The 26,267-nt window shown below is 23.7% G+C and overlaps 3 protein-coding genes and 1 pseudogene across 8 annotated transcripts in view; 2 read left to right on the forward strand and 2 right to left on the reverse strand.

Moving 5' to 3' along the window:
• Positions 1 to 3,904, forward strand: part of LOC112592611 — a 6,249-nt gene extending 2,345 nt beyond the window's left edge. Inside the window, exons 5-13 of the mRNA XM_025336727.1 lie at positions 265 to 468; positions 530 to 1,043; positions 1,117 to 1,335; positions 1,406 to 1,621; positions 1,705 to 1,941; positions 2,744 to 2,932; positions 3,001 to 3,219; positions 3,294 to 3,608; positions 3,702 to 3,904. Coding sequence (XP_025192512.1) covers positions 265 to 468; positions 530 to 1,043; positions 1,117 to 1,335; positions 1,406 to 1,621; positions 1,705 to 1,941; positions 2,744 to 2,932; positions 3,001 to 3,219; positions 3,294 to 3,608; positions 3,702 to 3,840 — 2,252 coding nt within the window. The 3' untranslated portion in view covers positions 3,841 to 3,904. The remainder of the gene's footprint in view (positions 1 to 264; positions 469 to 529; positions 1,044 to 1,116; positions 1,336 to 1,405; positions 1,622 to 1,704; positions 1,942 to 2,743; positions 2,933 to 3,000; positions 3,220 to 3,293; positions 3,609 to 3,701) is intronic.
• A 2,817-nt stretch (positions 3,905 to 6,721) lies between these two features.
• On the reverse strand, positions 6,722 to 16,920 carry LOC112592601 (serine/arginine repetitive matrix protein 1-like). Of its 3 annotated transcripts, none has more exons than XM_025336713.1 (10): positions 16,578 to 16,919; positions 15,423 to 15,638; positions 15,182 to 15,362; positions 13,706 to 15,058; positions 13,293 to 13,633; positions 13,138 to 13,223; positions 12,980 to 13,041; positions 12,380 to 12,439; positions 11,732 to 11,907; positions 6,722 to 6,905 (listed from the first exon to the last, which is right to left on the reverse strand). In XM_025336713.1, exons 1-10 carry the CDS (start codon positions 16,587 to 16,589, stop codon positions 6,900 to 6,902), a joined length of 2,493 nt encoding a protein of 830 aa, XP_025192498.1. In that variant the 5' UTR covers positions 16,590 to 16,919; the 3' UTR covers positions 6,722 to 6,899. The 3 variants fall into 3 exon arrangements, with proteins under 3 accessions (XP_025192498.1, XP_025192497.1, XP_025192496.1); XM_025336712.1 differs by having other exon boundaries at positions 12,980 to 13,044; XM_025336711.1 differs by lacking the exon at positions 6,722 to 6,905 and having other exon boundaries at positions 11,563 to 11,907; positions 12,980 to 13,044; positions 16,578 to 16,920.
• LOC112592616 lies at positions 16,610 to 19,202 on the reverse strand (annotated as a pseudogene).
• A 1,058-nt stretch (positions 19,203 to 20,260) lies between these two features.
• Positions 20,261 to 24,974, forward strand: LOC112592644 (myosin-2 essential light chain-like). Of its 4 annotated transcripts, XM_025336788.1 has the most exons (6): positions 20,263 to 20,324; positions 20,641 to 20,737; positions 22,256 to 22,283; positions 24,312 to 24,452; positions 24,560 to 24,724; positions 24,790 to 24,974. In XM_025336788.1, the coding sequence occupies exons 2-6, from the start codon at positions 20,726 to 20,728 to the stop codon at positions 24,894 to 24,896; spliced, it is 453 nt and encodes a 150-aa protein (XP_025192573.1). In that variant the 5' UTR covers positions 20,263 to 20,324; positions 20,641 to 20,725; the 3' UTR covers positions 24,897 to 24,974. The 4 variants fall into 4 exon arrangements, with proteins under 4 accessions (XP_025192574.1, XP_025192573.1, XP_025192572.1 ...); XM_025336789.1 differs by lacking the exon at positions 20,641 to 20,737 and having other exon boundaries at positions 20,261 to 20,324; XM_025336787.1 differs by lacking the exon at positions 20,263 to 20,324 and having other exon boundaries at positions 20,332 to 20,737.
• The last annotated feature ends 1,293 nt before the right edge of the window (positions 24,975 to 26,267 follow it).

The following is a 26,267-nucleotide window of genomic DNA, read 5'->3' on the forward strand; positions in this document are numbered from 1 at the left end:
CTATTAATGAAGAGAGTCCTATTAATGAAGAGAGTCCTATTAATGAAGAGAGTCCTATTAATGAAGAGAGTCCTATTAATGAAGAGAGTCCTATTAATGAAGAGAGTCCTATTAATGAAGAGAGTACTATTAATGAAGAAAGTACTATGAAAGAAGAAGGTAATACTAATCAAGAGAGTACTATTAAACAAGAAAGTATTACTAATCAAAAGAGTACTATTAATCAAGAGAGTACTATTAATCAAGAGAGTATTACTAATCAAGAGAATGTTACTAATCAAGAGTGTAAACCTAATATATTGTTTGATGCAGAGAATCATATGGAAGTGATAGAAATAGATGACATTGATATTGAAAGTAATGAATATACTGATGAGACTGAAAATGAAGCTTTCAATGAAAAAGATGGCAAGGAAAATGTTTCTAACAGTATTGAAAAAATAACAGATAAAACTGTGAATATGTTTTGTAAGTATTATTATTGTAAACAAAGTATTTTTTATTTCATTAAAATATTCCTTTATTTTAGGTTGTATATATTGTAATAAGTGGCAAGAACCTCAAATTTTTGAGTTTGTACCTAATCAAAAAACAAAAACAATTGAATTAAAAGAAAAAGTAGAGGAAAAAAATGTAATGCCGCCTATTAATCATTCTAGTCCAGTACCAACAGATAATTCTTCTGAAAATAGACAAAATAGTAATCAAACTTCTACTCTTGAATATTCTGAAGTTCATGAAGATATATCTCAAAATAATGATGATAATAAAGTTATATGTAAACAAGTTTGTGAAGATATATCTCAAAATAATGATAATAATAAAGTTACATGTAAACAAAAAAATGATAATGTTGATAGAGATATTGATATTCCAGAAACTGCTATTTCAGATACTCCAGAATTATGTAAACCATCTAGTCTAGAAAAAAAAAAAAAAGTCGAACGCAAATTAGGATTTTTACAAATGCGAATTGATTCAACAATATATTTTGATAATATGGGTTATAGTTACCAAATACAAAATGAAAAAAATGACAAAAAGTAAGCTATTTTTCAGATAAATGAAAATTATTTTATTGAGGTTTTTCAAATAAATATACATGTTTATTAAAAGGTACTTAAGATGTGTTGTTTGGGGTAAAAAGAAATGTCCAGGACGAGCCCATTTAAACATAAAAACATTGAATATTATTAGATCTAGAGGTCACAATCATTTACCATCATCTAATTGCGACGCTGAAAAACAAGCTAGAGCTTTTTTGCATGCTATTAAACAAAGGGCTCAAGATGAAAATACTCCCTTAAAAACTATTTATACAGAAGAAATAAAGAAGTAATTTAAATTTACATTTAATACAACAAAATATATATTCATTATAATAATAATAATAATAAATGTTTAGCTTTCCTCTTGCTAATACTGTGGTTAATTATGCAAATGCTACCAGACGAATGCAACGAACAAGGAGATTAAAAAATCAACCTAGTACAACATCTCAAAAAGAACCACCATTATTATTATCTGTTCAAGTGATACCAGGTACTCGGCGTGGTACATCTTTATATTTGGATGAACTAGGTTATTATTACCATAATGATACACTAACCAACAGTGGAAAGTAACTAAAACATTTTTACTTACAAGTTTTTAACTAAGATTATAATGTATAATAGATGTACTAATTAAAAAAAAATTCTTTAGAATAGTAAGATGTACCAAAAATAGAAAAACAACAACTGATGAAGCATGTCATTCAAGAGGATATATGCGTGCTTCTGGAGATGGATTTGTCATTTATAGAACTAAAGAGCATAACCATCCGCCAGGAGATCTAAAGAGAAATCCACTAGAAAGATCATTCATTAATACCTTATGTGAACGGGCGCGAAATGAGCTTCACTTGGGTCTCAAAGATATTTACAACGAAGAAGTTGAAAGGTTTAATTTATATTAAGTTTAATTGATCATATCATCCTTAGTATCAAAAATACAATCTTTACTTTCTTTTGTTTATAAAAAAAAGTTTTTCTTTAATTAAATTTGTAAATGTATGCTAAATATCTGGTCTTAGATAAGTAATTATTATTAAATTTGAAAGTAAATGATAAATGCTGATAATTACAAAGTAGATTAATGGAATATTGTCATACATTTTGGAAACAACTTATTTATTTTTGTTTTGATTTTATCATGATGATGTCATTGAACTAATTGGTAAACTAATTTAAATCAATTATAATTATTTTTTTGGTTGGGAAAAGTATAATTTCTTTAAAATAGTAATTTTTGATTAATAGATAAGGCCACTAGTATTTTGGAATAGTTTTCTAGTATAGTAGTACCTTAAAAAATGGTCACAAAATAAAATATAGTTATATATTATGGTAACTTTATTGATAGTAATCTAATTAATATATTGTAATCTTACTTTATTTGTCGTTTAGCAACCAGATTATTATATAAAAAGTGTAGGGTAATTATAAATATTAGATGACTAATGTAATTTTTAATACAACAAACTGTTGATTTTCATAAAATTAGATATAATAACAATTTTTTAAAGGTTTTAACAATTTAGTACTCTGCATTAAAAATCTTACTATTATTTAGCTTTTTGTATTAAATTTAAGATATTTATTTTTTTACCTTTAATTTAGTATAAAATTTCTTAATTGTGATGATATAATGTAATTGTTCATTAATCATTAGTTTTCATAAGAACATTTTCAATGTACTATAGATTTCCTGACGTAGCAGATAAAATCCCTTATCGAATGGCATGGCGAAGTATGGCTAGAACAAGACAACCTCCTAAACCATCTGGAGAAGTTAAACTAGTTAATGTAAAGGTTATTTCAGGAATTTGGGATGGATATACACTATACAGAGATGAAATAGGATTTTTATATTCAATGAGGAAAGGAAGAAAGTAAGATAAAGATAGAAATATTTAATTTAATTATTTACAATTTTAATTATTAATATTATTCTTTGTAGATTTGCGTGGTGTCAAATGAATACAAAATTAAAATGTTTAGTTAAAGGTTCAATATTAGTTGAGAATGATACTACAATGTTGGAGTTTACTGGAGAACATAATCATCCACCATTGGGAGATGATGAGTTTCAAGCAGCTATATTTCTTGAAAAAATAATGCTTAAATGTCTGGAAGATGATAGTAAACCAAAGAAATTGTATGACGAAGAACTAGTCAAGTATGATTAATATTGATAATTTAATTATTTAAGTAATGTATTGATATTGATAGTGTTTACACTTTTACAATTAGCTTTCCTGGTGTTGAAAAACGTGTAACATTGTCATACGCACGCGAAAAAATAAAAGCTAGAAGAAAAAGTGCTTTGAAAAAAAATACAACACACGAAATGTTAGAAACTATTTGTGAACCATTGCAATATGTTGAATTTTGGGATGATGACCATATCTCTATTGATGATGATCATAACGCAATTGATGATGACTTTACTGAAGATGTTTACTCTGAAGATGAAGATTTTAGTGAAAAACCCAAAGATTCTGATGATATATACTCGGATGAACAAGGATTCAAATTTACTATAGTCAGTATAAAAAATGAAACTAGGTAAATTAATATTTTTTTCTTATCGATTAATTAGTATTTCATCATGAAAATTTATAATTTATAATTATTTATCTTTATTATGATTAATTTTAGATATTTAGAGTGTATTATGAAATATAATGGATGTGATGCCAAAGGAGAAATGTTTAAAGGTGAAAATGATGAATGGCTATTTGTTCTTCATAGCTATCCCCATAACCATTTACCTGATGAAGATCAATCAAATAATTAAGATTGTTTTATCTACTATTTTCACTAATATAATATCTTATTATTTTTTTTTTTTTTTGCTTATACTGTTGTTTTATAATGAATTTTCTTATTAAATATATTATTTAAGTAGTGACACATGAATAAAAAAATTAAATGTTTTAATATGGCTTTATATTACTACAATATATTAAAATGTATATTTTGCCATTATTTAATTTCACAATTTAAATTATCTAGAGTGTGACTATTAATTCTAACTACTTGGTCATCTTAATATAAAATTAGTAGGGCAAAGAATTTTTTTGGAAATGTTTAAAGTTTAAATATATATGATTTTTTTTTACATTTCGTATATTTTTCTCAAAGTATATTTTATAAATATTTGCTTTTAAGAAGATACTACACCGTATGTATTATACTCATCTTACAAATAAATAATAAAAAAATTGTTTATTCTGACTAATCCATTTAACTCCTTTATGCTTAATATTACTAAAAAATTCACCTATTATCAAATTTAAGAGTAAAAATATTATCTATTCAACTCATGTTTTTTTGTATTTTAATTTTAAAGCAAATTATAAAAGTTTTATAATGTAAAAAGAATTTTAAATTTTATAATATTTATGAATCTCTTAGAAATTGATATATCAAAAAAACCTAAGATGTTCATTAGATAGTATTCATATTCTTAAACTTAATAAAAGGTAATCTTATTGTAATATTAAGCATAAAGGAATTAAATGAGTTTGTCAAAACATACAATTTCTATATTGAAACCTAATGCACGTGGTGTACCATCCTCTTAAGAGCAACAATTTTTAATATGTATGAAACGTAAAATATCATAAATAAATTTACTTATAACACTTTTGAAAAACTATTTTAAACATAACTAACTTTTATTTACGTAAAATTATATTTGGGTATATAATTTATAGGTTACTGGTAAAATGTATTCGGTATGTATTTTATTTTCGTTTATTATAAAATATAACTTTTTCATTATTTATTTAGTTATTCCCATGTATTTTTATATTTACTTTATTGTACTAAAAATATATCATATGTATGTCATATGAACAACTTAGAAGTAAAAACATTTTGCTAGCTTTCTTTATATAGTGATAGTACTGTAGTTCTACATTATTGTCACTATAAAAAGTATGCTATCATTATATAACACCTAAAATTGAACTGTAGAAGAATTAAGTGATAATGTTTTGGTTTATTAAAAACTTGGGTATTTTATTTATTTATTGGGGTTGGGATGTCTAAAGACCAAAAGTAAAAAAAATACCTGCATTTCTCAATAAATTGTACCATTTTTTCAATCAATTTTATTATTCAAAAACAAATAACACTGGATACTTACAAAGTTTACCAAATATTTATTTTAGAATTTTTTTGTCATTGTATAACTTCAATATATCTTAACTCTTAAGTATTTTTGAAGTTATATATTATATTATAATTTTATTTAATCCGTGTTAGTCTTATGGGTATGTAAACACATTACCAAAGACTGATATTCTAAAGTGAAAATACTGTAAATAACAAAATTTGTTCAAGTGAAAAATCATCAAAATATGGAGATAAAAATATGTAATTTAACTTGCAATCTGAATTTGTGTATGGCTTTGTGATAAATTAGACATTTATTATAAAAATTAAATCTTATAATCAATCTATTTCAGTATTAATAATTGTTCCCCTAAAAGGTTTGTTGTTAAGTATAAAACTATAAATTGCTGTTTATTTTAAGTACGGTATATCAGTTACATATTAATATTCAAATAGGAGAAATGAGAGCATTTTGATGTTAATAAAATCAGAAACTTAGTTATATCAAGTACAATTTAACGTTTAATGAAATAAAATGTTAATATATTTTATTTGACCAATAACTTGGTAAGAATAAGTAATACATGAGCGTCATGAGCACAAGCAATGAAACGAGACTAATTCAGTATACTTTAAGATAGCAAACTAAGAGTTATTATAATTTATTTTTAAATTATCAAAAACAGTTTAACTTACATAATGAAACTATAATAATGTAGCATAATGATAGAATGAATGCAAGATGAATTAATGTTTTAAGATTGAGGCAATTATAATCGTATTTGTGTACATTTTATTTTTAATAAGATTAATTTCAAATGGCAAGTTATGACAAAAATTAATTTAAATGTTTTCATATTAATACAATTTTTATCAAGAAATTACTACTTCAATTATCTGTTTTATTTCCAATTATTAAATATAATACTATGTAAAATAATTTTAATATATTCAAATATCTTCACCTAAAAAATGAATACTTTAATTTACTGTGGATCAAAAATATAAAATATAAATAAATAGTCAATATAATGATTAATAACTGTTTAATTTATGTATTTATTTCTTACAACTATTCATGAAAAATAATCACAGACGTTTACTTAAAATCTCATTACACACATTATATTGAAATAATTAAAATATTTTTTTAGGTCGCACAATAATAATTTACACTTATATATTTACAAGTATTCATTGTTCAATGATTAAAAAAAAAATATAGAAAATAAGAACAATAATTATTTAAATTATATTCTATTATACTTAACAGCTTCAAAATTAATTTCAAAGCTTTAGAGTACCGTAATAATACAATTCTATAAAAAAGAAACAAAAAAAAAAAAAAAAATAAGCATTAAAAAAAAAAATAGGCATCTACATGTATGTAGTGAATATATATATATATATATATATAAAAAATTCAAATACAAAACAATAATTTTCTATTACATTAAATAACATTTGTTATTTGTCAAATGTTTAAAAAGTTTACAATTGGTAAACACAATTACAAAGGTATATAATAACTAATTACAAACAAAAATAACAGATACACAAAATATGTATTAAAGTTGTATACATAGTAATAATAATAATATTAACATTTATAAGCAACAACAAAACATTTTAAGTGGTCACAAGTTGATAGTCATCCAAGTTGAAAATGTTAATTTTTTTATAATTATAAAATGCCGCTGACGTTGTTTTGTTGTAGAAAATGCTTTTGGATACCTACATCTGTGACAAAATATAAAAATTTATAGTTCGGTTAAAATTGACAACATTCGGATCACTTACTCAATACATTACAAATTTGAAAACGGTTTAACAATCACGAAACGGAGTGAACAAAATACAAATAACTACAATAAAATTTTTAATTACAAAATGTCCGTTTTACAAAATAAAAATATAATTCATAATTGTTAGCCCAATTAATTGGAGTAATTACAGTTTGTAATACATGTACTTTATATACTTAAATTAACTCTCACAAGAAAAATTATACGTCACAATAATTAATAAAAAATAATTGGCGAAAATCAATAATAAAGCATAAAAAATAGGGCAAACAAAAATGATATAATAATAACACAATACTAAATTGTAAGAATTCTTAAGTAATCACAACAAATATAGTATTATAGAAATTACTTATATTAAATAAAATATAATAACATCTATAAAAATTAATATGACTAATAAATAATAAATATAAATTAAATTGTTTTTTCAAAATATTACATTTCATTTTATAATACAACTGATATTAACTTGGAATTAGAATTATAATATTCTTTTTATGACAGGAAATCAATCAATTAATAGTAATAAATGATATGACATTCTTAGATCAAACAATTTTAAATATATATATTAAATAACTATTATTAAACATACATAAACTTTGTTTTGTAAAATGGACATATATGTTTAATTATTTACAAAGATAAATGTAATGTATAATTATAACATTAACATAATCAGTTATTAATTATTATTACACAATTTCACAAATATAATATAAACCAAATTTATACTTTTTGTTTAATGTTAGTACATTAGATATAAACCCAGTTATACAAGACTACAGAATACTATAAATAATAAAGTAGTATTATAGTTTTCATATCAAAAAATATTTTAAACATTACAGAGTTGATTAAAATTGTCTAAAACTTGAATGTTTTATGCTTTTTAGAATTGAATTAATGAATATAAGTGTATGCTACAAATAAATTTTTGAAGTTAAGAAATTTTATTGCATAATATCAAACTAATAAAACGAATAAGACCATTTGTGATTTTATTCTTTAAATATTATCTATCAACTTATACAGTGTGATCAGTTATCACTAAATATCTTAGCCAGATAACCTTGTATTGAAGTAAATATTATAGAGCCTTGGGGGCACTTAAGTCTTAAATACACATTTATTTATGATTTTTAATTTTTTTTACACTTTGGATGTGCATATGTGCAATCAAACTTACATTTTTTTAAATACACTATTTTTTTTTTACATACTTAGATTATTTTTTTTAAAACGTTTTTAGTATAAAGTTTTTTCTATTTGCAAAACTGACCAAGTTAAAAAGAAATCAACATTCGAGTCATATTTAACAAAATTTTCATTTAAAACCATTAGAAATGATAAAATAAATTACAAAAAAAATGTTTGATTTACCTTATTTGTTTACAAATAATAATTTAATAATATAGTACATTGTTTAGATGAATATCTTGAGTATGTACTAAATAAAAATTATCACATACTCTAGATATTTATCCAAACAACATACAATACTGTTAAATTATTATTTGTAAACAGATATGGTAAATCAAATATTTTTTTTGTAATTTATTTTATCATTTCTAATGGTTTTAAGTGAAAATTTTGTTAAATATGAATTATGCATAAACTCAAATGTTGATTTTTTTTTGACTTAGTCAGTTTTTCAAATAAAAAAAAACTTTTTGTACTAATAATGTTTTAAAAATAATAATCAATCTGAGTATGTAAAAAAAAAAAAATAGTGTTTCCATTTAAAAAAATGTTAATTTATTGTATAACACGTACATAAAAAAATTATAAATATGTATTTAAGTACTCCCTAGGCCTTCTATAATATTTACTTCAATATAAGATCATCCAGTTGAGATATTTAGTGGTACATACCTTAAATTGTGATCATACTATATATATAACAGAAATTTTGTTTTTTGGTAAGTGCATAACTTGAAAAATAATGGACCAATTAGGCTTATTTTTTTCAAAAATATTTGAGAAAAATAAAATTGAAAAAGTAATCAGGAAAATTGAATATTTTAGAAAATACTGAAAATAATTTGTTGATTGGATTTTGGTATGAACTCAAGTAATTGTGCATGAATTTACTGAAATTTAGGATCCTAATGAGACAGGCAAGAAGAAAAGTCAGAACAAATGCTAAGCGAATAAAAAGTAGTAGTGGGCAATTGATGCGACATGGTGGGCTGGGGACTGACAATGTTTATAAAGTCAGTTAATGATGAAATAAATTTTGAAAATTTTTATAAAAAAATAGCATTTTTTTACAAGCAGCAAAATGCATGGGGATAATTATTTTAAATAAAGATAATTTTAACAGCTAAAAAAAATTATTTTCTATATCAATATATTCATTGTATTATATAACCATAGTTTAGACTATTATATGTGCAAGTGTTACTTCTGTCTTACTAACATGTAGCATGGTAAATTTAACGTTAAAAAGAATCCATTTTACTCGTTATTTTTAATATTATAGTTTATAATTTTTTGTTTTTAAAATATAAAAATAAAACTGAGGTGCCCTAGATAATATTTTTGTCAACTTTAATGTTAAAATGAATTATTTTTAACTGTAATGATGATTGATATAGCTTATATAAAGCGTTAGTAAAACGGAGACAACACAAGCGAATATAATATCCTTTTAAGCCGGATTTACATTACACTGTGTTGTGTTCAGTATACTAATTATAAAGGTAATGTTACTTCTATTTAAAATATATTCTACTAATCTTTTGCTATAGTGTATTGGAAAAACAGGCTCAGTTCAGTAGTTCTCATGATGGAAACCAATCATAAAATAGCTAGTGTTTAAATGATGAGCATATGAAAAAATTAAACTATTAAACTATTTTATGATTTATTATCAACAATAGTTTTTTGATATATTTATACAATTAGTAGATAATTTGTTTACTATAAGTACTTTAAAATAGTATTTTCTTATCAATTTTCATTCTATTTTATGCATTTATATTATTAAATGTAAACAATTGTTTATCAAATCAATTTTTTTTAAAAGTCTTATCTAATCTTAGCAACACTTGAGTAACATACAGGGCATGAGTATTATGCAATTATTATTTTTATAACTTCTAAATTAAAATCTTTTATTCAACACTGAAAACAAATTTAAAAATATTAAATAAAACATTCACTCCGTTCCATTATACATTTTAATATCATAAATTATAAATAAATTTTATAATAATTATAATATTGTATTCATTAATCACTTAAAAATAAATTGTTATTTAAACAGGACATTTGGAAGGATAAATTAAATATTAAAAACTTAACATAGCAAATATAATTTATAGGATTTTTTCATAACTATTAACAGAATGTATATTAAATAATGTTAATGAACTATAGGAACATGAATTATAAATAAATCATTCAAAGTAGTTATAATTAATATTTAAATACTAGAAAGTTGAATAATTAAAAAATCTTTACCATGTAAAATAAAAGACTAGCATGACCAATAAAAAAAGTAAATATTGAAATTTATTGTACTACTATTTTATTGCACTCAAAATATATTGAAAGTAAAAATAGAAATTATCAACAGATAAAATATAAAAATATAGTATATTTAAGATCTATAAAACATAAATAGCTTTAGACCAATTACAAAATATGTTTATTTATCATTTAATTTTAATTCCATAATTCATAGTCACACAATGAATAAATGAATAATGTAATTTTAGAAACATAAAAGGTTAAAAATATTTTAAATTAATATAAGCTGGTTTATATTAATAAGACATGAAAAATTAATGTATCAATATAAATTATTATCAGTCTTATGAATTCAAGATTACTCAGTCTTTGTTTAGGTAGAAATAAGGAATTTATTTTAATAAATAAATATTTCATATAAAAATTATTTACAACTGAAATTTTTTAATATTATTAACATAATATGCCAATCAAATTTTAAATAAAAAAATGTATTGAAAATACTTAATATTATAACAAAATTTACCAAAAAAAAAAACAACTAACAATTGAGGAAATTTAATTTTTATTATTTAGTATTTACTTGTCTTTAATACTGTAAATGTGGCGTATACACATTGAAATTTACCTATTAAATTTTTTTTAAGTTTACGATCAGATAATAAAAATAATTTACATTTATAAATATGATAGTTGTGTTACACAAACCACGTGAATATATTTACTTCAAGTCATTATTGCTCAGATTAGATAAATATATTAATTTTTTTTTTTTTTGGATAAATATTGGTTAAACATCCTTACACATTGTGGGATCAAAGAAAAAAAATTAAATTAATCAAGTCATTTAATAAACACTTCTAAATTAGAATTTTTATGTTTAAGTAATTTAATGAAATTGATTTATTTATAGTATTATTTTTAAAAATAAAATACTCTTTATTTTATTGAATAATAAATTGGATCTAATTGAACATTTAAAAGTGTCCTAAATTCATATTTTTATACCAATTAAATTAAACTATAATTTAAGTATAAAACATTTAAATAGCTTGCACATATCAAAAATTAGAAAATATAATTTTTGAAAAATGGAATGTAAATGATATACATTTATGAATAAAAATGAATTAATTGCTATTATGAACCAGAAAGAATAAACTAAACTAAAATTAATTTGAATTTTAGAGAACACCATAAAAGTAAAGGTGAAACAAAATAGTAGTTATAAAATAAATTGACCAAGAGGATAAAAATGCATGTGATTAGGACATCAAATACCTGATCGAAATCTGTAACATTAATGTTACGTTTTATGATCTTCCTTAGTCCTTTTTGATTTATGTTGTCATTATTAACACCTGTTGTTCTCAAACGTACTGGTGCTTTTTTTAATTTACCCTTAAGACGTTTGACACTTGCATAAGATTCTACTGCTTCATTATAATCTTCATGAACTAAATTTGAATAAATATATAATAAATGTAATTACATTCTTACTTTGAAAATTAAACATTTATCAGTAAAAACATTTATAACAAATTAAAAATGAAACAAATAGCTTTTTGCCTTAAACTTCATTTTGAAACAACCACTTTAATATAAATCCATTTATACTCAGCAAAGAGATGAATTTTAAAATATTTTGGTAATATACCATAGTGTTGTTTAATTCAGATATTGATTAGAATAGAGAATGTTATTTGATATGATATCATATAGATGGTTATAAAATATTACAAGAGTACTTAGAAGTTTTGATATAATATTTAAATGAGGACAGATAAATGTTTTAAGCTTTTAATTATGTTTTGTTTAATATCTATAATAAAACTGAGTTAGCTATACTAAAAAATCTATAAAAAAATATTTTTTTTATGTATTTATTTAAATACATAAAAAATGGGAATACTGAAACATAAGTTTTACCATTGTCAGTCCTTGTGTTATCTCGATTCATTACAATTACTCTTCGACCATCTGAGTTACCTGAAAGATAAAATTTATAGTTAATTAAATTAAAAATAAATCATTTTCATTACTTCATAATTAAAATAGGTAAAAAAATATTTTGCTAATAATTAAAATAACACAGGTGTTATAAGATCTAAAATCAACAAATTATGCACAAAAAATAAAAAAATAATTTATAATTTAGTAACATGTTCGTATTTTTAGTATTTATCATAAAACATACTCTTTGTTAAGTAATAATGAAATGTGAATTTTTAATTTTTAAACCATTTATTATATAGCATATATTTCTAGCTTGGTTTACTATAAATAAAATCATAAAGAAAATTATGCAACTCTAAAACTTCTGTTATATACTCTGCTCAAGAAACACAGCAACCACAGTTTTTATCAACACTAATTGGCCTTCTTTGCAGAATTAGCTATTGTTTACACAATTTTACATAATTTAACCACAACCCTGCACACTAGTCAGCCAACTTGAATAAATTATAATTTATAAGTATTAAAAAATAAACTTTTAATAAAATAAAATAATAAATCCATACAACATACTTTCTGTTTTTATGCTAATTTCTGGAATTTTAGAATGTTTTTTTCTCTTAACTTCATTATTACTGCTGAAAAATATTCATAAAATATGTTCAATTAAAGTTATTTAACGTTTTAGTCATATTCAATTACATAACCATAATATGTAAATGTAATAATACCTTGAACCAACAACACCTCTTATAGCTGATTGTAATAACCGTGCAGGATAAAAAGATTCTGGTTTTTTTTTAACTTCCACTTGAATCTAAACATTTAAATCAAATTTTTATAAATTAAATTAAATTATGTATTTGAACATAATATTTTTATCTACCATATTTAATCGAAGAGCTCTTCTTCGTTTTAGTTCTGTTCTAAGATCAACTGTATCATTATGTTGCAATGATTCTTTTTTATCATCAATTTCTTGTGAGAGTTCTTCAATCTCTTCTTCCTCTTCAATAAATTCCTCACAACTATCACTGGAATCTTGACCATCTTCTTTTTCACTTTCTTCATCAACATTTTCTTCAGATACTTCTTCCTCAGATATTTCTTCTTCTGATAATTCTTCTTCTGATGTACTAGACACTTCGACTGCTTCAGAATGCAATACTTTTGTTACAGTAGTATTTGATTTAGGAATATTCTCGACATGTTGATCAAATTTATCAGCTAAAAAATAATCAATATTACCATCAAAGAAATTTAAAACTTAAGTAAAATTAATTAAATATAATATCAAACCTTCTTCAACAAGTGTTTCATTTTTTTCTTCATTTTCAAAAACAATCCTGGGTCGCTTTTTATTACAAATTTTATCTGAAGAATTATTTACCTTTATAACTCTTCTTAGATGTACATTTTCTAAATCATTATTCATTTTTATGTTAATATTTTTCGGAACCTGGAACGAATGTGTAACTTTTTTTCCTTTCTTTGTTAAGTGATTAGTTTTTGGTTTTATTTCTGATTCATTCTTATCATTTTGAGTTTCTTTACTTTCAGTTTGAATTGCTACTTGAACTGAATTGGATTTTTTTAAAATAATTTTTTTACTAGTTGGTTCAATTGGTTTATTAGATTCAAATTTCCTTCTTCTTGCTTCTAAAACTGGATCTACTAATTTTGATTCCATTTGATTATCAATAGTTTTAACCTTTTCTCTTTTTTTTAAGTGATCGTCATCTATACTTTTACTATCTTTACGCCGAATAGGAGATATTGGTCTTGACCTTATAGCTTTTTTTAATGGACTAGGTGATCTTCTTCTAATAGCTGGCCTTGCCTTTGGTGATCTTGATTTTGATTTAATTTTGAGTGGAGATCTACTTCTTCTCCTTAATGGAGATAACCGTCTTCTACTAGGTGATATATCCCGTGATAAAGATCTGCGTCTTCTTCTTGGAGATGGTGAACGATAAGAATAACGAGATTTCAAAGGTGAATATCGTCTAGGAGAGAGATTTTTTTCTCTTAGTGGTGACATACGTCTAGGTGATCTTCTAGGTGATAATGATCTACGATAAAGCCTTGATCGTGGTGGTGAATATCTATATCTGTCAATAGAAGGAGATCTTCTTCTTGGTGATCTTGAAAATGGTGACCTTTTACTATAAGGAGATATTGATCTTTTTCTAATGGGTGGTGATGGAGATCTCAAAGGTACACGTGATTTTGATAAACTAGATTGTGATGAAGAGAATCTAATTTCTTCTAAAGTTTTTATAGATTCTAATTCTTCTTCAGGAGGATTCAGTTGAGTTTTGGAATTTTCAATAATCTTAGGTTGATTAACAAATATAGGAGGTTCATCTATTTTTATTTTAGCATTCAATTTATTTTTTAAATGACCCTTATCTTTTTTATTTTTATGTTTTAAATTTTTTTTTTCTTTTTTGGATGATTTAACATCTCCACCAGCAATTTCAGCCTCCATAATGTCCATTAATTTATCAAGATCATCTAAATCTTCATCTTCTTCTCCTAATAATAAGACATCTCCATCATCTGAATCTTCTTTCCCATCTCCTTCTGCTTCACTATTATCACTCTCTTCAGAACCAGATTCATTGTCTAATCTGCTAAATTTTGTAGAAACTGAAAACATAAATAATTTAAAGGAATGCATAAAGAATTAAAATAATTGAAAAAAAAAGTGTCATCATTTTTTTTAAATATTGACAAAGGGGTACTTTATATTAATATATTTTAATTAATTACCTTCGTTATTTAAATTCTGAGAATTTGTTAATTTGGTGGAATCAGAAGTAGATGTATTTATTGAATTAATATTTTTAGGTGAATTCTTAGATATTGAATCATTCAGTGAATCACCTTCACTATCCATTGGTATAATGGCAATCAGATTATTGTTTGCATGAGTTGGTCTTCGAAAACCAACCTATAATGAAAATCATTTAATAAAAGGAGATATTTTAAAGAAGAATTATTTATAACTTACATTTGCATATGCACGTTTATTATACTGTCTATTTGGTGCTGCTGGAAAGCGTCCTCTGTTATTATTTCTTGCAGGGTTACTATAGGAATTACCATTTGAAAATTTATTAAATTCTCCAGATGTACTACTTATTGCATTTATTGGCAAATTAGATTTTTTTTTGAATGTCATAAGTGCAGCTAGACGTAATTTTTCAACATCATCTTCATCAATACTCTAATAAAAATAATAAATAATTTTATATGAATAATATTAAATAAGTGATAATAAAATATGAATATAATAATAATTTTTTAATTATTCTAAACTAATTATTCATTAAAGATAAAAATACACAAATTAAGGTAAAAAAAATAAAATAAAAAAAGCTGGACTAAATCAGTTTATTATTTTGCATTCTAGTACATTAATTTATTTTACCTAATTTGACAGTAAAGAGAATTTTATAAAAATTAATTTTAAATTTATGTTGAGAAATAATTACATTACTAAATACTATAAATAAATAATAGAAAAATACATAAATATAATAAAAACTTCAAGAGTGATACTATGTATAAGTACGAAATGACATGAGAACAAACTAGTAATATAATTTCCCAATCCTATTTACTGATAAAAATCAAATAAACATAATATTCTTGATTAGTATAAACCAAGATAAAGGTTTTTGAAAGTTTACATATTTGTGTTTTCTTAAAAAAAACAGTCACTTATCAAACTTATATTATTATTATAATTTATAAGTAGACCTTTGGAAAATTATTTAAAATATTTAAATATAATCCATAGGTAAACCAAGATAAGATTAGGTTACCTTAATTTTAATATTAAGCAACATATGTAAACAAATTAATACAATCAATAGGTAATATCAGATTTGTATATAATTATCCTTGTTTTAATAGTTAAGAGAATCATATATGATACATCAAGCATAACTGTTTTGAATGATATAAAATCTTTAACTATCTACTTAGTAACATTCATATTCTTCCAAAATATAAAAAATCTATCCCCACACATGTAAGCATTACACAATTTGTAATAACAATAGACTTGAATACTTGGAAACAAGCATATTATTAATAGGTGCAGCACTTATAATATAAATTATGATATTTTTATTATTAACAATGAAGCGTTTATACTCACATTATAATCCATTTTCTTTTTATTGATTCTGTTTAATAAATGTTTATGAATATTCTACTTAATACGGGCAAATAAGACACTAAAATGATTGAAACATATTACTAAAAGACACAATATACACAATACACGAATAACGAATAAATATGTAATAATAATTAAGAAAAAACAATAACGTAAACTTTTTAGTTTTGTTTACAAAATTCCTGTTTCCAAGAGGCCAGGACTAAATAGTAAAAAGTAGTCAATACAAAACTACTAATATACTAAATACATTATGGTATTGTACGTTTTAGTCGTTTTACACATATGCACAATAGTACAATACAAGCAATAAGCATAAGGTATTGAAGCAATGAAGATGAAAAAAAAAAACGAAAACAATAACATAACAGATGATCCAAAGAAATGCGAAAATTGCAGTGTTGCAAACCAATACTACATATGAGTATTACCAACACAAATTTAATCATTGTATAATTGCTTATATAACATATTATTATTGTGTATCTTAATTCTTAAATCGTCTTACCGGAAAAGCCTAATGCCAGTAATGCCTCCTATTGAGTTCTGAATCTGAATATTCTGATTACGGTCTTCGAACTTCCAAGCTTTTTAGATCGTGATATATCTAATTATCACTTATATTTTAGTTCGTGATATAAATAAATATGTATGTCTTGAACAACTCGGTCGTAAAAATAAAAATTCGGACAAGAGCCTAGTCTATGAATTTGATAAAATGATAATTATTAATTATTAATGATAAATTAATTTGGTGGTAAAATTGAGATTATATTGACTGCTTGGTCTGCTTGTCTGCTTCAATTACAACGATGAACGAATCATTCGGCTGTGAATGACGATGCCGTGGACGTTAAGTTATTAGAGAAATATATGTGAAGCTTTATGTTGGATGTAAAGTGAATACCCAGCTGATTGGCGAGAGAGAACCGTCCGTGACAATTAGGATGAATACCGGAAAAGTGTTATTGAGTATTGACTAAAGTATTGTAGACATACTTAGCTGGTGCAGATATTAGATAATTACGTACATGATTTAAAGTTTTTTTTTTTTGGGCGAGTAATGCGGAAAAGTGATTAAGATGGATATATAGTTGATTTTGTATATTAGAAGCTTGTTTATTTTAATGAAATACCTAATAGCACTTGGCTTATGGAAAATTTGCTGCTAAAACAAGAACTGGGAGTTTTTTGGACATAGTACTAATAGTAATAAAATTCGAGGAAAGAATCGAAAGTATACAATTCTTTGTTTAATAATTTTTTTAGTAAGAATTTGTTGGCAAGCTATCTAATTCTAATGTGGAATGAATGACATGATGTTTCGACCTCAATAGCATTAGAGAGGGTAAATTTTAAGGTAAATAATGGGTTGTAGACAAAAAATTTGTAATTTATTGAGTTTACTAAGAGGTGAAAGAACAGAAGAGCCTGAAAAGAAACAATAATCAAAATCAAGTTTGGTACCTACAAAATATTTGGATATAAGTATTAACACGGTAGGTGGAATCCCCACTATGTATTGGCCATGATTTGCCTAATAAATATCCCCAGAAAAAATAACCCTATAATAATATATATAATAAATAAAAAATATTCACCATAAATGTATAATACAATATAATATAATAATAATTTAAAACAAATATTTAGTCAAAATTTTCAGTCACGGTAAATAATAATATTTAAAAAATATATATAATATTAATATCTATTTTATAATCGTTTTCTTAAATTAAAGGATATTTTTTTCAAAAACATGTCTACTTCAATTTCGTTTGAATTTAACCGTTCACACAAGGTTTTTAATCTCTTTTGAGCGGTTTTTGATTTAGAACATTTAGTTTTGGACTCTCCTACATTTTGCAAAGCAAGTTTTGCACGGTCAGCCGACATTTCATTTTTTATTTTATTGATCAATGTCCAAATCGATGGATGTTTTACTCCGACTAAATGATTAAATCTATTGTTCCATGACTCGCCATCATTATTGGTACGTTGATTATTTTCCCTAGTTGTTTGGTGAACATTCCAAGTTTCCGGAGGAAATATTGCTGGAAAACGTCGAACGTTTAAACTTGAAACATTTTTCGAGTTTAACCGTTCAAAGTACATACCTTCTATTTTTAAATCTGTTAGATTTTCAGGTACTATTGGAAAACTCTGAGTCCTTTGATTTTGAATTGTTTTTTTTATAGATTTTTCTTTCGGAAGTTCTTCAAGTATACTTTCCGAAAGACCGGTCATAGCTTCTGAAAACAACTGTGCTGGCGTAGACTACGTCATTTTGGCCCGTGTTTTAATTTGAATTTGAATTTTTGCGGCATCAATTTCATTTTGACACGACAAATGGTTATGTTCATGATCAATTTTAATTAAACGTTTTTTATCTAGAGAAGTTTTTAAAATACACGGACACTTGTAGCTATTTTTTTTTTACAACATTTCCACCTTATGAAATTTATATACTCTTTGTGTACAACATACATATACTTTTTGAATGTCAACTTTTCTTTGCCCTTCTAGCTCTCAAAAATATCTAGAATATCCATAACAGTTTAACACTATTCAAAACAAAGCACAGAGAAATATATAATATACGAAAGCCATCTGCAGTACCGAATACTGAGAAATGAACACACACAGGACTTGACAAATTTTATAATCAATATAATCTAATCTAGTAGCACTGCCATAATAATAATATAATAAATATAAATTACTATAGAGTGTAGATAGTAAATATTATCTATATTTTTTGAACAATAGTGAAATAAGACTCGATCATATAATCTTAACTGATATAACGGGTTTTTTTTCCGTGGTTATTTTTTCACGGGGTTATTTATTCGGGGTCTAAATTTCCGGAGTTATTTTTTCGCGGTACCATTGGCCATAATCGCCCCATAGATCTAAGAAAGTAAAGACCATCGGATGGCAGAATTAGTTAAACCACTTAAATTAAATCTAGGAAAAAAAAGACAAATAGTTACTTATTTATAAATTGTTAAAGTAATGGTAATTAAATATTTTTATCATATTAAATAGGTATTACAAATTATTGTATTGTTAATTTCTCATATAATAGGTGATAAACAGGGTTCAGGATTATTGTCGAATTTGCCGACTTATTTAACATTTTGGAAGGTGTATCTTAATACTAAAATAATTTAATACAGTTTTGTAAGGTTGAGTCTAGGTATTAGAATAAAGGTAATGAAATATAAAATCATTTAATTATATTTATTATTTAATTATTTATAAAATAACATAACTTAGATATGATAAAAAATATTAAAAATATATATTACCATTATTTTAACAATTAATAAATAAGTAATAAATTGTCTTATTTTTTCTGCAGCTTTTTTTCTTATTACCACTTAAACCATATATCTGAGGAAATCATCTAAGTTTTGAGTTCATGTAAAAATATTATAAATAAAAGTGGTTTGAGATGTAAGGGATTTATTATGAATAATATTAAGCAACAATGATTTAAAATAGAACTTGGAATTTTGTACCGGACGGCGGACAGTGCCGGTATAGTATGGACTAAGGTTGTAACACATAAAACACAAAAAATGGTGGTATTGGACCAATAAAAATTGTTCTGTGATAGGACATAGGACCACGGTTATCTTTATCTATACAGTATACATTCCAAACAGTACTCACTAATTTACAAAACAGTAAACATCAATCTCAATTAAATTTATAAACTACGTAGGTACCTACTTATTGTCCTAAAAACGTTTACTATTTATAGGTTTCCTTAATATTAATTCGCATGATTATCGATTAATGATTAACGACTTAAGTCTAGTCTATCAATAATTTGCCTTTCGGCTCTTATATTAATTTGAATTTTGAATTTTTTAAAACCGACTAAACGAATTAGCATTTATAAGGTTCTTACGTTAGAGTTAATGCTTTTAAAGTGATCTCACTACTTATTTTATTTATTAACAACAGTACCTATTTAGCCATTTTGAACATAAGTTTTTTTTCTTTATCATTAACGTAGTAACGTATAACATAGGTAATAGTGATCACGGCGTAATAAATTTAAAGTCAAAAAACTAATCTTTTAAAACCGTATTTTTAAACGAAAATTAAATTTCACAATGAGCAAACCGGTATGTATTTTTAAAACTATTTTTTATAGTTGATATATTATTATATTAATACATTATTAAGTTAAAAGTTATTTATATTATAAATGTTTGTAAATTTGTATAGGTAGATTAAAATTGAAATTCATAATTTTCAATATGTATTTCAATATTAATTGTATAATATATAATATGTACTGTGTATTCTTAGATGATTAAGTCAGTGGTCAACAATTTGGCTTATAGGTATAAATCTAGTTTAGCACCCTCTCGAAATTTTAATTTTCTTTTTTTTTGATATCCATTTATTTTAACGTTTTAAAAATTATGGTGTCTAAAGTTTTTTCTGGAAATTATTAGTTTTAAAGTTATAACCTAATAAGTTCACGATTTTTGGTGCCTTACGCATGCGCAAAACGCATAGTAGTGATATAATTTTTAAATATTAAAATACATAGGTTTCCAAAAATAAAATCGAAATTTCAAGAGGGTGCTAAACTAGATTTGTTCCAACCATACGATAAGTTGTATTTATAAATTTAATTTATGAATTTTAAATTTTAATACTGGTCATTAGTGGTTAATGAAGGAGTGTTAATTAACATTATTTTTCATTCTGTGTTAGGGTCCCATGGTCATTAGTTATTAGATTTAACCTCACATACTTATGTCTTATTCAGAGTCTTGTTAAATAACCTGATCATAATAAAATGAATATAAATTAAGTAATATAATTATATTTCCTTCATAATGTACCTAGTCTTAATATTTTTACTGTAGTTACAACTTTTTTCATTTTCAAAAAATATCTTTAATGTTATCAGTTATTTTTCATGTTATTATTTTAAAACAAATTCAATATTTGAATAGCAGTATAATTCATTCTTAATATATTTTAGTGTAAAAAAATTGTACTATATATATCATAAAAATCTAATAAAAATATTACATGTAACTAAATGTTAAAGAGCTTATTTAATTAATCTATTATTGATTCATCAAATAATTAGTAAACTTTTTTATGAATTGCAATCGTTTTGTATAAAAAAATTGTTATGTAACTTGTTGTAAAGCAATAAAGAAAATAACATTTTGGTAAAATAATAATAAATAATATCACTTAGTGTATGGAGTATGACCAGGGATGTTCATAGAAAAAAGTTTTAGGGGGTATTTTTGAAAATCAGTTATTAAGAAATAGAACTTTTTTTTAATAAATATAGGAAATACACAATAGGTATAATTTTATTTTATTTATAAATCATGTTTAAGTATTTTTATTTTGCTCTAGTTGATTTTTAACAAACATAATATAATACTATACCTGTCTAAAAGTATAATATAACAATTTACATTGAAAATGAATAAGTAAATAATAATACAAATCATCAAATATTTCGGGAGGTGTTTGAACTTCCAAAAACACACCCCTGTGTATATCCCTGAGTATGACTCAATATGTCCATTATAGCTGTGTCCTTTTTGACTAAACAAATATTTTATTTTGTTATCAAAAATTAATGTTTCTGTTTTAATTTTCAGGTTTCTTATTCAGAAGATCAATTAGCAGGTAAATGATTTTATTTTCTATTTATGTAAGTTAAGAAACATACTTGACAGTTGACTAGTGCACAAGGCAGACATACAAATAATAAAATGGTGACTGGCTGGTGTGCCTGTCCACTGCTGATAATGTTTCAGCTTTAAAATTAAGTATATACTATATAGTTTTTTATTTTAAAGTAAGTAATAATAGCTATAATTAGTAATTTCAATATTAATTTCATGAATCTAAGAAAGAGTTACCTATTTTATCCAGATTCGTAGATAGGAATTTTGAGAGGAGATATTTTAATTTAATATTTAAATACAATTTCAAGGGGTAGTCTTTTCATAAGCATCCATCATGGAGTTATATGGTATGTGACATAGGTGGCCAACTTGTGGCTGTTGTCATTGTTAGATGCGGCTCACATCTTATTTATAAAATCAAAATTAATTTAATATAATTATGAATTTTAATTTTTTGGGTATTAACTTTAAAAAATTATCAAATTTTATAAAATGTGTCTATAAACATTTTGTCTCTTGGTATCATTGTATTTATCTATGTGGCTCATGAACCTATTCATGGTGGCCACTCATGGTATATGATGTGTGGTTAAGCATATATTTTTGGATTTTAAGGTTGAAGAGGAAATGTTTTAACATACAAAACACTCTCCTAGTTATATGCTTGATTTTATTATTTTTATAAATTATAATATATAATAATACATTCTAGGACTAGGGACTTATACAAGTTAGTATGTTTTTTAATTAAATATAATTAAAAAATTAGCTTTGTCTAAGCATAAACAAAACTGAGATGGACAATCCACCTGCAACTGAAAGTTATAATCAAATTTTTTTCTAACGTATAACCCAATAGTGTAACTAAGAAGTTTCATAAGATGCAGGCACACTCAGGGTTGTTTGCTTAGAGGTCCAAAGTAATAAAATGTTTTTATTTAAATAATTTATTGAGTTATTAATTTATTTTTTTTTGTAAAATAATTTTTATAAGATGAACACACCACTCTTCAATAATCATTATAAGATCTTGCAATAACTCCAAACTGAACTCTTTTTAGATTTATATCAACACTAAATCATGAATACATGTAGTAGTCATAGATGTTCATTTATCAATTATTTTTCTCATCATCAAAAGTTTCTTTTGGCTGATGCAAACTTCCTTGTAGAACCAACACACGTTTAATAATTAATTTAATTCCCTGAAATTACCTACTTCCATATTGTTTATTTCTTTGTAAAAATCCATAATATCTTTATAGGTATTTTATATATTTTTTTGTTAAATCAGTTTTGACTCATTAATTGGAGAAATATTAATTCATTATCTTCATAATAATTTGTACATTTTAAACAAAATTATTTATTTTTTAAATTGTTTGATAAATTAAGTATATATATTGTAGTAAAATAATCAAAATTATTGTTAAACTTTGTTCAATCCACTTAGCAGATAGGTTATCTACCATAGTACCATATTATTATATAGTTGTCAGCTGTTAATCAAAAATTGTTAAAATTTTATATTCAAATACAATTATTGTAAATATATACACAAATACAAATATGTAACTGAGTCATGCAATTTTAATATTTTGAATTATTTTCTAATATTTTTAAATCTGCTATGTTTCTTTGAAAATTAGATTGATATAAAAAATAATAATATTTTAATTTATTTAGTTATTACTATTTAAGGATACATAATTAAGGTAAGCCCAGATCTACCTACTGAATATGTCATTGCTACATAGGTAGAAATATACTAAAGGCAATTATCATAACTTTTTAACTAATAAAAAGTATTTAAAATTATCTATGAAAATATTAATTTATGTCCTTCATAAATACTTGCTTACTCTACTATTTACTTCTTATATGATTTTGTATTGGCTGACTTTTCAAATTTCTTTAAATAACAAGTTTTTTTTAGAAATTGTTTCTAAATTTATTACTGTTAATCAATTCCATATTACATTTATATTATTTTCATGTATTCATATTATAATACAATTTTTTTTAGAAATGGAAGAAGCATTTCAATTGTTTGATAACAGAGGTGACAATAAAATACACATATCACATATTGGCAATGCTCTTCGTGCTTTAGGTCAAAATCCTACAGAATCAGATGTAAAGAAGTTTGCACAACAGCATAAAACTGGTATGATTTAAAAAATTTATATAACAAATATCAATATGTTGATATCAAAATTTAAATTATTAAATGGTAAAAGCAATTTATTTTGCTAATAACATTTTTCTTTTAAGATGAACGCATTCCATTCGAAGTATTTTTACCTATTTATCAAGCTATATCTAAAAATCGTTCCTCAAATACAGCTGATGATTTTAATGAAGGTTTACGACACTTTGATAAAGAAGGAAATGGATTTATATCATCTGCAGAATTACGCCACTTACTTACTACGCTTGGTTAGTAAATAACTTAATAGTATTATCTTTATGTATTAATAATCAAAAGTGTTTGTAAAATGTAGGAGAAAAACTTACTGATGAAGAAGTTGAACAATTATTGACTGGGCAAGAAGATTCTTTAGGTAACATAAACTATGAGGAATTTGTGCGTTCTGTAACATCGGGTTGAATTCTTCAATAATTTTTTAGTATATATTTAATTCATCATATCTAATCATTATTTACACATTTTAAATACAACATACTTTTATATTTTGTTATTATTATATGAGGAAAGTGGGAAAACTGATTATTTTGTGTATGTTTATTATAATCTAATAAAAATCAATTGATTTAAGTTTATTAAGAACTTCAAGATGATTGTTCATATTTATTGGTCTAGAAAATATAAATTTAATATTTTTTTTCAATTGTTGTTTAGTGAATATTCATGTAGGTTATGTGTTGTTTTTGTATTAATAATAATTATAAGTATTATATTGCATGATCAGAGGGGAACAATCCATTAGTCTTTAGTAATTAAACAATTTTTAATTTACATACTTACTACATGCATTATAATCTAGAGTAAAATCAATAAAATACTATAAAAAAAGCTTGTTTAATAGTTTGTTCATGTCAGTAAATACCATTGAGTATATATAGTACTGTACATACTCAATGGTAATACTCACCATTAACAATTCTATGACAAATTACGCTTAAAAATTAAAATAAGGAAGTAACAAATACAGTTTAAAGTTATTCATAAATTAATTTATGACTTAAAATGTTATGGTTAAATCAATTATCCAATCAGATTAACACATTAATTAACATGGTTATTTCAGAGTTATTTTTTAAAACATCTAATACTTAATAATAGTTAAATTTCTTATGAAATAATATTTTTTTAGTTTTTATTATTCAATTATTTAATAATTGTATTAGAATCTAAATGTTAGGATATTTTTTTGTGGGAAGTGTCATTCAACAAGTGCCTTAAGTGAGTCTTCTTGATAATTTAAAATTTAAAATTAACATTTGTAGACACCTACTTTTAAAAAAATGATTATTTAAGCTAACACTATATAAAGTATTAAAAAGTTTAATTAATATTTTAAGCATTACCTGAGTTTAAAGAAGCATAATAAGATATCTACTTAAAAGAATATAATTATTGCTATTATGCATAATTATAATTTATAAAGCTTATTTTAGGTACTTTATTAAAATGTTGAGCAAAAAATAATATAATTTTTCAAATCATTGTTTTTATATGAGTGTTTAGGTCATTCATATTAATAATATCTTTTTGGAAGTTTTAATATTCATCAAAATTATAATTGTTTATGTACAAATCAATCAATCAACTACCTAATGATTTTTTGATTCTATTCAAGTTTAAAAATTTCCTGGAAAGTAATTTTAAAAACTAACAAAATTAGTTATTAAATATGTAAAATCTATAAAATATTTGATTTTTTTTAAATACAAGTCTTGAAAGTTGCAATAGTTGCATATTGGTTTATAGTATACTCTCAATGTGTAATACCACTTA

Source organism: Melanaphis sacchari, unplaced genomic scaffold (assembly GCF_002803265.2).
Source record: "Melanaphis sacchari strain LSU unplaced genomic scaffold, SCAv2.0 Contig182_pilon_pilon, whole genome shotgun sequence".
Lineage (NCBI taxonomy): Eukaryota > Metazoa > Arthropoda > Insecta > Hemiptera > Aphididae > Melanaphis > Melanaphis sacchari.